At 51.4% G+C, this 12,951-nt stretch overlaps 4 protein-coding genes across 4 annotated transcripts; 1 reads left to right on the top strand and 3 right to left on the bottom strand.

The window, feature by feature from the left end:
* Nucleotides 1-26: 26 nt before the first annotated feature.
* Nucleotides 27-4,800, bottom strand: pan1 (actin cytoskeleton-regulatory complex protein PAN1; the record flags this gene model as incomplete). The annotated part of the gene is made up of 5 exons (XM_040815050.1): nucleotides 27-1,251; nucleotides 1,314-1,859; nucleotides 1,961-4,009; nucleotides 4,063-4,126; nucleotides 4,194-4,800. The coding sequence occupies 5 exons, from the start codon at nucleotides 4,798-4,800 to the stop codon at nucleotides 27-29; spliced, it is 4,491 nt and encodes a 1,496-aa protein (XP_040671136.1).
* A 256-nt stretch (nucleotides 4,801-5,056) lies between these two features.
* Nucleotides 5,057-6,625, bottom strand: ASPVEDRAFT_44859 (DNA-directed RNA polymerase II core subunit RPB11). The gene is made up of 4 exons (XM_040813155.1): nucleotides 6,535-6,625; nucleotides 5,899-5,957; nucleotides 5,718-5,827; nucleotides 5,057-5,628 (listed from the first exon to the last, which is right to left on the bottom strand). Exons 1-4 carry the CDS (start codon nucleotides 6,549-6,551, stop codon nucleotides 5,425-5,427), a joined length of 390 nt encoding a protein of 129 aa, XP_040671135.1. The 5' UTR covers nucleotides 6,552-6,625; the 3' UTR covers nucleotides 5,057-5,424.
* Nucleotides 6,626-7,461: 836 nt separating this feature from the next.
* ASPVEDRAFT_86725 (nitronate monooxygenase) lies at nucleotides 7,462-8,535 on the top strand (the record flags this gene model as incomplete). Its single annotated transcript, XM_040817906.1, has 1 exon — nucleotides 7,462-8,535. The coding sequence occupies one exon, from the start codon at nucleotides 7,462-7,464 to the stop codon at nucleotides 8,533-8,535; it is 1,074 nt and encodes a 357-aa protein (XP_040671134.1).
* Nucleotides 8,536-8,903: 368 nt separating this feature from the next.
* ASPVEDRAFT_138290 (uncharacterized protein) lies at nucleotides 8,904-11,900 on the bottom strand (the record flags this gene model as incomplete). The annotated part of the gene is made up of 3 exons (XM_040807474.1): nucleotides 8,904-11,138; nucleotides 11,213-11,597; nucleotides 11,662-11,900. The coding sequence occupies 3 exons, from the start codon at nucleotides 11,898-11,900 to the stop codon at nucleotides 8,904-8,906; spliced, it is 2,859 nt and encodes a 952-aa protein (XP_040671133.1).
* Between the last annotated feature and the right edge of the window lie 1,051 nt (nucleotides 11,901-12,951).

Genomic DNA, 12,951 nt, shown 5'->3' with positions numbered 1-12,951 from the left:
TATGTAGGATATCCAAGAAGAGGTGTTCACAGTACGCGCCCGGCAGTGGAGCTGCTGCTTCGATCGTTGGTTTGAACTTTCTTAAGCCCCTTTCCTGCCTGGATCGAGGCCAGTAGTGCACCCCGATCCGACCCACCAGCTGGGGTCGCGGGGGCAGGGGGAAGGGGTGGTCCTGGAGGAGGGGGCGGTGGTGCGGGAAGCCCTGCCGGCGGTGGTGGTGGTGGTGGAGCGCTAGGCGGCGCTTCAATTCCGGGCACTGGGGGTGCGGCTCCGGCTGGTGGTGGCGGAGGAGGCGGTGGTGGTGGAGGGGCACCGCTAGCAGCAGGAGCTGGTTCAATCTCAGTTGGAATTGGTGGAACTGGCGGAGTTGGGTTATCTTGCACTGGAGTCGCTGAATTCGATGACGGAGACTGGTTGTCCATGGCACTCAAAGGGCGTGGAGGCGCCATAGTACCGAAGAGGATACTTGCAAGCTGCTTAGCGCTGCCACCGCCTGCGCGATCATCTTCATCGTCGGATGATTCCAAATCAGACCCGGCTGCTGACCAGTCATCATCATCCTCTGGGCGTGTACGGTTTTTCCGTTCGAGTGGCATCGAACCTGTAAAGGCGGGCTTTACAGGCTCCTGCTGTTGCTGCTGAGCGAGGCGATGGAATGGGTTGGTGGACTGGGCATCCGCCTTCGGGGTAGCAGTGGCCTGAGCCTCAGGGGTTGTTGCAGCCGGCCAGTCTGTAGACTGTGTGATGTTCTTCCTGATATAGGGGTTCTTGGATTCGGTCTCCGGGCTCAGGCTAGCTGGCGCCGCTCGATTGCTTTCCGGTGAACCAGGGGTACTTGTCGGCTCGGGTTCAGGAGCCGGAGGTGTCTTGACAACCGGGATAGCAGGCGCTGGGGGAGCTAGGGGCGCAGGAGGGGGCGATGTTGCGGGGAGGACTTGGCTTTGGGTCGGGGTGTTGTCCTCTGGGGTTTCAATATTCACTGGGCCCTCGTCGTCTGAAGAGGTTTCGTCTAAGCCTTCCAGCTCCTGCTGAAGCTGTCGCTCTCGCTCCTTGGCAGCTTCCAGATCTGCTCGCTGACGAGCGAGTCTAGCTTCCTCTTCTTGCGCAGCTTTCTTGGCTTCCTCTCTACGGCGCTTCTCTTCCTGTTTCTTAACCTTTCCTTGCTTAACCTGCTCTTCAAGTGCACGGAGACGCTCTTGCTGCGCTTGCTGTGCCTTCTCGAACTCGTCTTCATGCTGCTTTGCCTCCGTTCTACAAAAGAAATGTGAGAAAAACTCATCGATCAACGTAGGTTGGGCATCAGTTGTACTTACTCTAAACGTTTCGTCTCTTCTTCCTGCGTTTGCTGCTCCTCCTTCAAAGCTTGTTCGCGGGCTAGCTGTTCAGCTTTAGCTGCCTCATCCGCAGCCCGTTTAGCATCCGCTTGGCCAGTACTATCAGTCCGACCCTTGCGTGAAGGTGGTGCTGGCGGAGGCTTCTTACCAACAGACTTCGGTGCCTGGGTGCCAGGGGGGCGCTGTTCATCAGCAATACGGCGTTGCCTTTCTTCTTCTCGTTTAGAGTCCTCTTCTTCTGCCCGCTTCAGCCTCTCCTCCCTTTCTTTCTTTTCGCGCTCTTGCCGCTGGGTAAGGGTTTCCGCAGCATCGCCTTGAGGCTTAAGACCAGCAGCTGCCATCCGTTCGGCAATTCTGCGTTGGGCGCGTTCCCTTGCAGCAGCAACACGATCCTCGTGCGTATTTCCGGGTAGAGATCCTGTCGACCCAACCGACGGTGGTGGCGACGGCCGAGCTACACTTGCATTGGGTACAGGCGATTGGCCGTGAGTCCGCTGCTCCATAGGGGAAGATCTTCTCGAGTCCCTAGCGAGATGTTAATTGTTTTGGATTCAAAAAATAAAAATAAAAAATGCAATATAAAGTCCTCAAATCGAAAAGATTGGGTAAGTGGGAGGAAAACTTACTCCTCCTTTCGAATATACGCGGTACGCCCACCGCGATTCAGGTCGTAAATAAAGTCACGGATAACATCTTCCACGCCCAGAGCATCTTCCCAGCGTCGCCTTTCGTGTTCACGTGTAGAGCTTTCCCCGCCTTCTTTGAGGCTATCTTCCAAACTTTTAGCAAAGTCCTTGACGCTTTCCTCCACGTCGTGTGTCATGGAATCGTTCTTCTCCCTTTCTGCCTTAACCCTGGCATTCTCTCCTTCTAGTCGACGAGTTGCGGCACCTTCATCATCCTGCGAGGCAGGCGCTGGCCTACCCGCAAGTTCGGCAGCGCGAGCTTGCATTCTAGCACGGGCACGCGCCTTAATGCGATCCGATTCCGTGACCGAACCACCGGGGCCTGTGCCAACAATATTAAGTGCGCTATTAGGGTGTGCCTTGGCGTCCTTCAGCCGGAACAGCTCGAGCCTAGCCTCGGCAATTTCGCGCTCAACGCGCCTAACGTCCGAAGCAATCTGCGGTACCTGATCCTCGTAAGCCTGCAATTGGCGGCGTAGCGTCCTTCTCTCGGCGCCTGTATCCAGATTGCGAAGGGACGCATGAGGATGGGTGTCAAGATCGTCCTGCACGCGTCGAACACGATCCATAAGACTTTCCGCCTCCCGGCGGTCTCGTCTGTCTAGCGCATCCTCTTCTTCCGCACGATTCTCATCTTGAAAGTCAACGGCTTCTAACATCACCTGCGTTTCGCGGATCTTCTTTTTCAGCTGCTCAACTGACAATTCATCTTCAGAAGATTGTGAGGCAGCAGGTGAAGGAGTACGCCCGGTGTTCCCAACACGGCGACGCGCACTAGAGCGGTAACCAGATGCTGCCTCATCATTGTTTTTGAATAGTGTAGCATCTTTGCGACCAACACCGGGAGAGACGGCTCCACCTCGGAAAGAATGGTCCTTTAGGTAGCTCACTCCCGTCTTCTGCGGCTGCAGAAATGCACCTGTGGCTTTTCGGTGCTCTGCATCCTGAGAAAGCATGGACTTGACAGTGCCGATTGAATCATTCAAGTTCCTCGTGGATGGAGGGATTAGTTCCGGAGGTAAGCGACTGGGAACAGGATAGCCGTTGAGCTTTCTATAAATCAAATGCATAGCCACTGCGAACTCGTCCATATTGAGTCTGCCGCGGTTGTGAGGGTCAGCGAGTGTCCAAATGGTTTCCAAATCATTCCTATTCAGGCCACTCTGTCCCATAATCTCGATCGCGGTATCGCCACCAATGAATCCCTTGCGAAGACCATCCCACGCACGGAAAAGGTCATCGTATATTCTCTTTTCCTCCTTTGTGATAGCCCAGGGAATATTTGCATTCCCAGTGATGCCGGCAGTGGAGAAGCCACCTTCACGACCCGGCTGAGGCATCAGCTGCTGCTTCAAGGCGTCGATATTGGGCAATCCTGAGGCAGGGGCATTAACAAAGCCCCACTGTCCAGGGATGCCTGTGGGCTGTGCCACCAATCCACCTGTTTGTGCCGGGCTAAGGTTGGAACCGAATCCAGTTGGCATTGGGGGCATTGGGGGCCGAGGGCCAGTATAGCCTGTTGGCTGTGGGTTACTTAGCAGGCCCACCTGGGGAGGTTGAAGGCCTTGTTGAGCTTGCCCAGGAAAGCCAGTGGCTTGTGGGGCAAGAGCCTGGTTTTGACCTGGGAATGGAGCATTTGGCTGGAACCCCGTAGGTTGTGGAAATCCGGTTGGTTGCGCGGTGAGCTGAGAGAGGAGTTGGGAATTGTTAGGCTGTTGCGGTTGCGGTTGTTGGGGCGCTGGGGGAGCTGCTTTGTTTTCTAATAGTGGCGCATCAAAGCTAGGAACATTCGTCCTAGCGACAGGTTCTGGTTGTGTATCGGGCACTTGAAAGGAAATAATGTCCACCATACTCGAAACCTCGTTCTTGATTGTTTCGGGAAGGGCAGCGGGTATATCCCTCCCTGTGATTCGAATGTTGCAAAGGTACATGGCAAGAGCAAATTCAGGGAAGAGTAGTTGTCCAGATTTGGTAGTGTCCGATAGCACCCTACAAATTGTAAGCTCGAGTCGTGAATATATCAGAGGGTTCGCGGCGCTCACCATATCCTCGACAGGTCGCTTCCCGAGAGCTTCGATCGAAGAAGAAGCTCCTTCGCCTTGTCACCTATAAAACGACATGTGTCAAATGGATATCCCAGAAAACTATAACAGAACTAATTTGTCCGACTAACCAGTCATTGCCTGATTATCCCCAACTGCGGATTTGAAGAGCTGCTCAAATTTCGCCTGGTCCTGTGCCGTTATGAACGATAAGCGGATGTTTGGGATTCTCCCAGCGGAAGGCTTGGGTGGCGGGGTAGGCGCAGCTCCTAATCCATCCTGGAATGAGTTGGCTATGTCAGAGGATGTCTGCATCCCTGTTCGAAGCGGAAGGTTTGCAGTTGGCGTAACCTGTATCTGTGGACCTTGACTCTGAGGGGGAAATCCGCCATATTGAGATTGTTGTGGTGCTGAGGCGAAACCGGTCGGTTGGGGTTGTTGGGGTTGTTGAGGTTGTTGCGGCGCTTGCTGTGCCGGCGCACCGGGGAAACCGGTATACTGAGGCTGAAGCTGTCCAGGCGCAAACCCCGTTGCTTGCGGTTGCAACTGGGGACCTCCAAACGCGGATAGCTGAGGTCCATAACCGGTAGGCTGAGGGGCAAAGCCAGTCTGTTGGGCAGGCTGTTGCTGACCCGCTGGGAATTGCGAGTATGGAGACTGCTGCTGCTGCAGATAAGGTTGCTGCCCGGGGCGGGTGCTGTTGGCACCGCCCAGGAAGGAATTCGAAGAAGAGTACATTAATAAAGCCGCAACAGCATCGACAACAATAGAAATTCACAAGGATGCAAACTAAAAGCTAAAACCAAGACAATGGGCAGTGAAATGAGGGATATGCGGAGAGGGGAATAGCGGGCAGGCAGCGATGAGGACAGACGGGGCTCAGGAGCTTCAGGCGACAGGGCGTTCCTCGCGGAAACAGGGACACGCACCCACGCTAACCCAAAAAGGGGGCGATGAGTCAGCAGATACAAGCACAAACACCAAAGAATTATCTGGGGAAACGGGATGTTAGCTACGTAGTCAAGATGGTGGACTGCTAATGAATTATGTTCTACTATATACAAACGATTCTATAGCAAGGGGTTTTCCACCAAAGTGAGCATCGGCGATCAATCATGCCACTACACCCACACATGCAGTACCGAGGATAAAAGATTGGAGACCTAGTAGCTCCATTCAAAAGATAGAAACTAAGAAAGAAGGCAATGAGGGTTGCCAACGGGAGAGCTAGCATGGGAGAGCTAGCATATGACAGAGCACGCATGACCAGCTGCGCACGTTAAAACAGAGCTAAACCAGCAGGGCCGTAAAAAGAAAAGAAAAGAAACTGATCTTTCGGAATTTATGAGTGGATGGTGCTAACTATATTCCATCCGGAGCACCATTTTGCTGCTGTTGTGTAGCTCCAACCATCTTGCGCAACTCGTATTCTTTGGTAAATTCCCGGGATAAGATGCCGAGGTCGCGCACTAGCTCGTTGCATGCAGTGATGACAGCCTCTTTCGGGGCGATTTCGCCATCTGTTTGAACACGGAGAATGAAGTTGGGAACAAGCGGATGGGGAACCTAACAAATTAGTCGCCATACAACCGAGATTGAGATCAGAGAATATTTGCACTAGGCATCACCACAAAGCATCAAAAAGGGCGGCATACCTTGTATGCAGCGAATAGAACATGGGAGCTCTGGAGGAGACGAGAACGGATCAGGTTTCCAAGTGTGTGATCTTCCTTGTTAAATGTAAAGATTGCTGATGAAGGGATTCCTATGGGATGAGGACATGTCAGTCATTGATGGCTGGCTGCGTCAGTCAATATGAACAGGGCAAAAACGCACGAGTATCAATCTCCATTTCGACTTTGCTTTCGCCATTCCCAAGGACGAACGACTCGTATCTATATTTTCACGCTGGTCAGTAAGATGCCTTGGCCGTGTGAAATGTGAGTGCCGCAATCAAAGTATTAAATTATTAAAGCGCAGATTCTAAGGCTGAGGTAAAGAGTCAGACCTAGACTGCTGGTCATTCTCCACATCAATGGATGAATGGCAACCCTTATGTGTACTGTTTGTGTTCCTGAACCGAGCGTAGAGAGTTTCGGTGGAAAAGATGTGCTGCGGTCTGTGTTCCCTAGTGGGATACATGGCTTGAAAGCAGGTATGTGAAGACGAGATACAAGACAGAAATCAAGCTGGCATTCAAAAGGACGCAAGTAATTGTCAAGGGAAGAGGGGTCGAGTGAGACAAAGTTGAGTAAAATCAACAGTGGCGTCCACAAGCACCAACAATCAGACGACGAGGGGATTATTTGCAGAACCCCAACTTGGAAAGAGGGAATCTTGCACTCCTTGCAAATCTGCAAATTTCATGGTTGGATCATAAACACAAAAATAGGGCCATTATCACTTCAAATGCAACTCGAATATACAAAAGGAAGTTGTAGGCGCAACACCTAAAAGCATATTCTTTCTTACCTATCAGGTGCGTTCATCTTGACTCCGAGGGACCCAGTTAACTGAACTGATACTGGTTTTAATGTCCAAAAAAAGGGACCAGGGACCAAAATCAAGCAATTATGCTGGATCTTGATCTCAAGTCACAAATGTGTGGCAGGTATAAATGACGATAGTACGTTCAAAGAGCTGCTCTTTGCTCTCCTTCGGTCCAGAGATCTTGATCCTCTATGGAGATTCCCAAGAGGAATAAAAAGGTGATATCGCACGTTGAAAACCTAGCAATACTTCCGAGGGCCTTTCAAGGGTGATCAGAGGAAAAAGTTCAATATAAAGTTGTGATCAGATCAAGGATAAGAATATTGATACTGGGAAAAGGACGTATTGCAGACAGCTATAAAGATATGGTCGTATAGCAATCGGTGTCCAAGAAAAATATGAAGAAACAGGCGAAAGGCAAAGGACTGGAGACAGGCGGGATGGCTGTCTTTGTATATCAACTAATGAATCTGAATGGTGCTGAATATAAAGAGTGCCGGAAGATCTTCGATGTGCCACCCAAGATAGTGGTCACATGATTTCAGATCACGTGGATAAGAGGTTCTTTGGTAGGCCCAGATCCTTGTGAAGTATAAATTCATAAAATTATTCTCTATAATTACCATCCCTGAAAATAATGGGGAGAATTGGAGCTGCAATTTCTAGAAATTATCTGTGAACTTACTATAGATAGTGTTGAGTCCAAAATATTTGCTAGATATACATCGATACTACGAGCAGTGACCAAAATATAAATTTGGTCACTAAGCATGGAGATCAACATCAATCTAGCAAGAAAGCCTTAGCGACCGAACAATCAACAGGCCCGCGGCCAACGCTCTATGCTCCAGAAACACTGTTTCAAACCCCATTTGAAATACATTGTAATCCTAGAAGTGAATAAACACTATGTCCCCAAACTCAGCTCTACAACTGGCCTACCCATGGACTCGGACACCTCTAGTGGCGTCAGCACCGATGCTGAACATTGCCTCTGCGGCGCTTGCCGTCGCGGTCTCCGCAGCAGGTGGACTGGGATTCCTGGCCGGTGGCTTCGATGTATCAACCCTTGGGAGCAATCTTGAAGAAGCAGCCCAGCTCATCAACAAGTCCGACTCCACAATCCAACAACGGTATGCTAGCACCGGTATCCTCCCGATTGGAGTCGGCTTCCTGAACTGGGGCGCCGACCTGCCTAAGTCCATCGCCGCGATTAAACAGCACCGACCATGTGCAGCCTGGCTTTTTGGTCCTAAAAATACCCCTGATGATCTCCGTCCCTGGGCCGAAGAGGTGCGCGCCGTGACTTCTGGCAAGACCAAGATCTGGGTCCAGGTGGGCTCTGTAGCCGAGGCAGTCGCCATCGCAGAAGCATTGGATCCCGATGTCTTAGTTGTGCAGGGCTCAGATGCAGGTGGCCATGGACTGGCCCAGTCGGCGTCTATAATAACTCTTGTACCGGAAGTGCAGGATGCGCTCGCTGCGCGAAACCTCAAACAAGAGATACCTCTTGTTGCGGCTGGGGGTGTAGTTGACGGGCGGGGAGTGGCTGCATCTCTCGCCCTTGGGGCCTCAGGGGTAGCCATGGGAACGAGGTTCTTGGCCTGTTCTGAGGCACAGATCGCCCGTGGATATCAGGCTGAGGTCCTCCGGGCCTCCGATGGAGGTGTGTGTACCGTTCGCTCGACGGTGTATGATCGAGTCAGGGGGATCTTGGGTTGGCCCCGGCGATATGACGGACGCGGGGTGATTAACAAAAGTTATGTTGATGCAGTGGAAGGAGGTATGAGTGATGAAGAGAATAAAGCACTCTATCAGGAAGAGTTGAAAATTGGTGACTCGGGATGGGGCCCGAATGCTAGATTAACAACATACGCTGGTACTGGAGTTGGACTTGTGCGCGAAGCCCTCCCTGCCGCCAAAATTGTAGCAGATGTGGTCGAAGAGGCGCAGACTACGCTGCAACATCTCAGAGTATACTGAAGCGAACAGCAGCAATTAAATGTATGGCAATTCTGAGATCTATAACAGCATCGGTCGTAACCTGCGTTATCAATAAACGCCAGGGCAATACTAGTGGCATGTTGACCATTAACTGGAAATTGCACCGTCCCATTTAGTTTCGAATGAGTGACAGTGGACAGGTATCTAATATTGGAAAAAAGAGCATCCTGAAATGCAGCTCTAGCATAACCGATTTGTATGTGTCAGACCTCAACTAAGGGCCATGCAAGTGTCTTGAGGTATTATAAATCAGCGTAAATGTAACTATACATAAAATGCAAATAATGTCTCAGAATAACGCCGAAAAAGAAAACAAAAAACAAAAACAAAATATCTACTCTCACTCATTAATGTACCGCACTCAATAAATCTTCTCCAAAGCTCGATGTCTCCTTTTTCACTTTCCAGTTGCTTCGTTTTTTCTCTCGTTTCTTCATCATTTCCGCCCATCCCTCGTCATCGTCTTCATCATCAGGTTGAGCGTTGCTATTGAGCTTAGAGGGGGCCGTGAGCGTCCGACCGTAGCTGGATACCGGACGTATAGTTGTGCTCGACGGGGTTGTATTCGCAGAAGGGGCTAGGTAAGTTGCTCTGCGATTTTCATCGTTCCATGGCTTGGTGGGAGGGAGGAAGCTAGCTGACTCGGCTTCGGTTGGCAGCATAGAAACAGGCCTATATCGGGGCGCTAATCCGACATTGCTGCGCTCTGATGGAGCAAGCGACGGAGAATATCCGGCCCCGTTTGGAGTGCTTGGCCTAATACCACCAGAGACGAACGGGCCGGCTGGGCTATTTAATCTCGAGGAGACATTTGGGTCGAGCATGCTCAGGGTCCTTTGGTTCCCTCCATAGCCCTGGGGCGCACTATTAAATGCCCCACCAGCTGATGGCATCGATGACGGTCTCCCCCCGTTCGCTTCGGCGGGGAACGGAATCGGGATATTAGGGGACGCGAGTTGTTGGGGAGGAGCCTGCCCTCCCTGCATTTGAAGCATCTGCTGCATCCACTGCATTTGCATCTGCATCATGCTACTCATCTGCTGAGATAACTGGATCTGAGCCTGCTCTGTCGCAGATACTGATTGCTGAGGATTAGGTCCGTTGGCCATGTTCATACCAAGCATCGTATGGGGTCTGGGGATACCGCCTGGGTTCCCCATTGGCCCAGGAAATCCTGGCTGCTGTTCATACATCGCTTGGGTGTTCGGACTCCCTCGTCTCATCGCTCTGGCTCGCTCTTCGGTGGCGATCACGCCAACCAATCCACCTGGAGGTAGAGCAGAAGAGGAGCCTGCGGCGGCAGACGGGCCCCCATACACCGAGCCTCCTCCTCCTCCTAGAGCTAGAGATTCCCTGTTTGAAGGGGTGACTAGGCCTGCGCCAAAATAGGGATCTCGTGGAAGGTTTCTGGCGAAAGGAGGCAAACCGACTCGACTACCACCTCCAACGTCCGAGCCAGCAGACGCTATGCGTGGTTGATGATATGAGGCACGTAAATTCTGCATGGAGTTAGATGACATCAACTGGCTTGGTGGGCGATTTCGGCTGGGAAATCCGTGGGCCGCCAATATGCCGAGTGGAATCTCTTCATCATCATCCTCCTCACTACTTTTCCCGCTCCCAGCTTGATTAGCAGGGTTCATCGGAAAATTCGTCAAGTTCGGTGTGCTGCTGCTGGCTCGATCCTCTGGGCGAAGGGAGGGCGAGGGAGACTGTTGCCCGGTTACCTTCATCATCTGTTGCCGATATACAGACAGATGTGCCTCCTGTTTTCGACGTTGCCTCTCAGTCTCACGGTTTTTCTCTGCTTCATCCTCGTCGTCAAAATCACTTCCTGCAGAGTCTTCACTGTCTGACGCATTATCGCTGTTTGCTCTCTTCAATTCCTGCTGCTGGCGATAATGTTCAAATTGGGACGGTGTCATGATTTTATTGGATGACGGAAGCGGTGGGGGTCTATTTTCGTATTCCACGGCTAGCCGTGCATGAGCTGCAATTGATGCATCAATGTTGTCGTCAGCATGGCCAGAGTGGGGTAAGAATTTGATTCCATCAGACGTGGTCTTGGTTGTATTCCCGTGACCGAATAATGGAATATCATCATCTGCTTCAGAATCCACCGAATTCAAAGTATGGGCCTGGGAGGCTCTCTTATTCGAGTTGAGCGATGCCGTGACCAGCTTGGCATCTTCGTCTTCAATAGCACTCGTGTCCCGTTTGGCAGAAAACAAGACACTCCTCCGCAAGCCTTTATCGGTTGCCATTTTCGGCTTCTCTAAAGAACGATGGGAAGTGGTATTGGAATGTATGTCGTTAGTCATTGGTGACGACTTTCTTCGCGCCCCCAGGGGGGGTGGTATCATGGTCGAATCCGAGTAGTTGGATTGGAATGCAGCAGCAGAGGTATCATCCTGTGGCGAGTCAACAGCGTCTAAAAGACCCTCCTCCGAGTGCCGGCTACCCCATGAGTAGGGGGAAGGTTCAATCTCCTTCGAGCGATCCGTGCTTATGGGCGGGGGTCGCGTTGACTTTTCCTCTTTCTTCGGGTATGATTCCGTTTTCGTGGGATAGGAATTGGAGCCCTGTCCCGATGATTAGTATTTCACCCATTACACAGTAAAGGTTTAAAACGGTTGGGAGAAGGTAAACGCCATACGGAGTTCTGAGTCGATTCCTGCGCATCATGTTTGCCGATGCCGTCAAACATGTTCCCAAAATCATCGTCCATTCGGCCAATTTGGAATTCGGTAGCCAAAAGTTTCGGTGGCGTTGCTGTGCTCGCCGTGCTGCTTGTGGTTGCTGTATCTGGCGATGATGGTCGTTGCGGAGCTTGGGAAGGTGTTTTCGAGAATCTTCCACCAAAAGAGAACGTTCGACCAGCTGCACGCAGTGCACTCGAGAGAGGCGGCACGGAAATATCGTGAGGGCTTTTGGAGGGCGGGGGTTGGGAATCAAAATGGGTCTGCAGGTCGGTAGAGCGGCGATTTGATGAGTTCAGACGAAGTGATGTTGTTGGGCCCTCAAACGAATGACCTCCAGTACTGCACGTTGTTAGCACCTAGCTTTAGGGTGGTCAATGCTGTAAGGCAGGGCGGGGGTTGGTACAGGTTTCTATACGCAGGGCCATGAGACCCAGCAAAGATGTTGTCGTCTTCTGGTGGAGAATATGAATGGGATCCATCCCCCGTCCTCCCGCTTAAGAGATTACCATCGCTAAGGGATTTCCTTCCAGTAGAAGGACGTTCAAAGACTCGAAATGACGACTGAGGGGGGTTTTCCACCTCCTCGAGGGCATTTCCTGACGATTTCCGCCGAGCAAAACCTTTGAATGGCTTGATCGGCATCTGGTTGACGTAGTGATCACAACACGGATATCACTTGAAGAACAGAAGATAGCAGTTCTTGTGGCCGCGACAGTGCCAATAGCTTTCCCCACTAGCAACTAGTTGTTTCCCATAAACGAGGCGAGCGCCAGTTTGTGATTTCAGATGTCTCAAATCACTCAAATTCCGACTGGGTGGGGCTGATGTTGGCAAGACGCCGAAGAATGGAGTTGGAGTCTCAGCCCTCGAACAAGGAAGCGGCAATGGGGTGTCGGGGCGTTGAGGTGTAGGCGGTTCGATCAATAATAATAAAGGGTGGGGAGGGTATTATGAGGGAATGCTGTCAATGGGGACGGTCAGGAGGACAGTTCTAATTCAAGGTTCATATTCGTTGATAGCGACTGCTCGGGCGATCACATACCACTCGGCTCGCGGGGAGTCGTGAACTAAGTATTAGTAGATTTTTTTGTAATAGACAGGGGATTTCGCGGTATTCAATGACAGCGCCTCGGAAAGCCCGTGAAATCGGCCAGGTTGGAACAGTAGCGGATCGGGTGAGAGGGGATACACCGGCAGTGGTGACCAAAACGAAAGCAAAGCGCCAAACGACAGAAACGAAGCAGAACCCCAGATAATTGGAGAACGGTATCACAAATTAGGTAGTAATAGAGCCGCTGAGTCTTAGAAATAAACAATAATGAAGGTCAATATGTACTGCCGAAAGGTGAGGATGGGCGGGTTGAGGAAGAGAAAACAGAAGAGTCCGTCAGTCAATGGCGCAGGCGGACCGAACCCTTGAACTTTCAAATCATAAATGGGATGGATTGATTGATGTTGTTCAGTTGCCGGTGGAGCTGCTGCGCTAGTCCCAAATATAGAAAACGCGGCCCTGACCCGAGCTTCTCAGGCGACCTGGTCGCTCAAAGGAATTATCAGCAGACAAATTCCTCAGGACGAGGCGGCCCGACCAAATCAGACTTCTGCACCAACGAGTGCCGTGTATTCCAGAGCAAGGGAGCAATATTATTGCGACAAGGAAGCTCCTCAAGAGAGAAAAAAACAAAAAGTAAGC

Source organism: Aspergillus versicolor (genome assembly GCF_001890125.1).
Source record: "Aspergillus versicolor CBS 583.65 unplaced genomic scaffold ASPVEscaffold_9, whole genome shotgun sequence".
Classification (NCBI taxonomy): Eukaryota; Fungi; Ascomycota; class Eurotiomycetes; order Eurotiales; family Aspergillaceae; genus Aspergillus; species Aspergillus versicolor.
Note: the sequence above shows the minus strand (reverse complement) of the source record. Positions and strands in the feature narration are given on the sequence as shown.

Excerpts from the sequence above, each read along its gene's own strand:
- ASPVEDRAFT_44859 (XM_040813155.1), bottom strand. Across the intron at positions 5,828-5,898 it reads CGAAATGGAGATTGATACTC|GAATCCCTTCATCAGCAATC; the intron begins GTGCGTTTTTGC and ends CTCATCCCATAG. Across the intron at positions 5,629-5,717 it reads TTCTATTCGCTGCATACAAG|GTTCCCCATCCGCTTGTTCC; the intron begins GTATGCCGCCCT and ends CTAATTTGTTAG.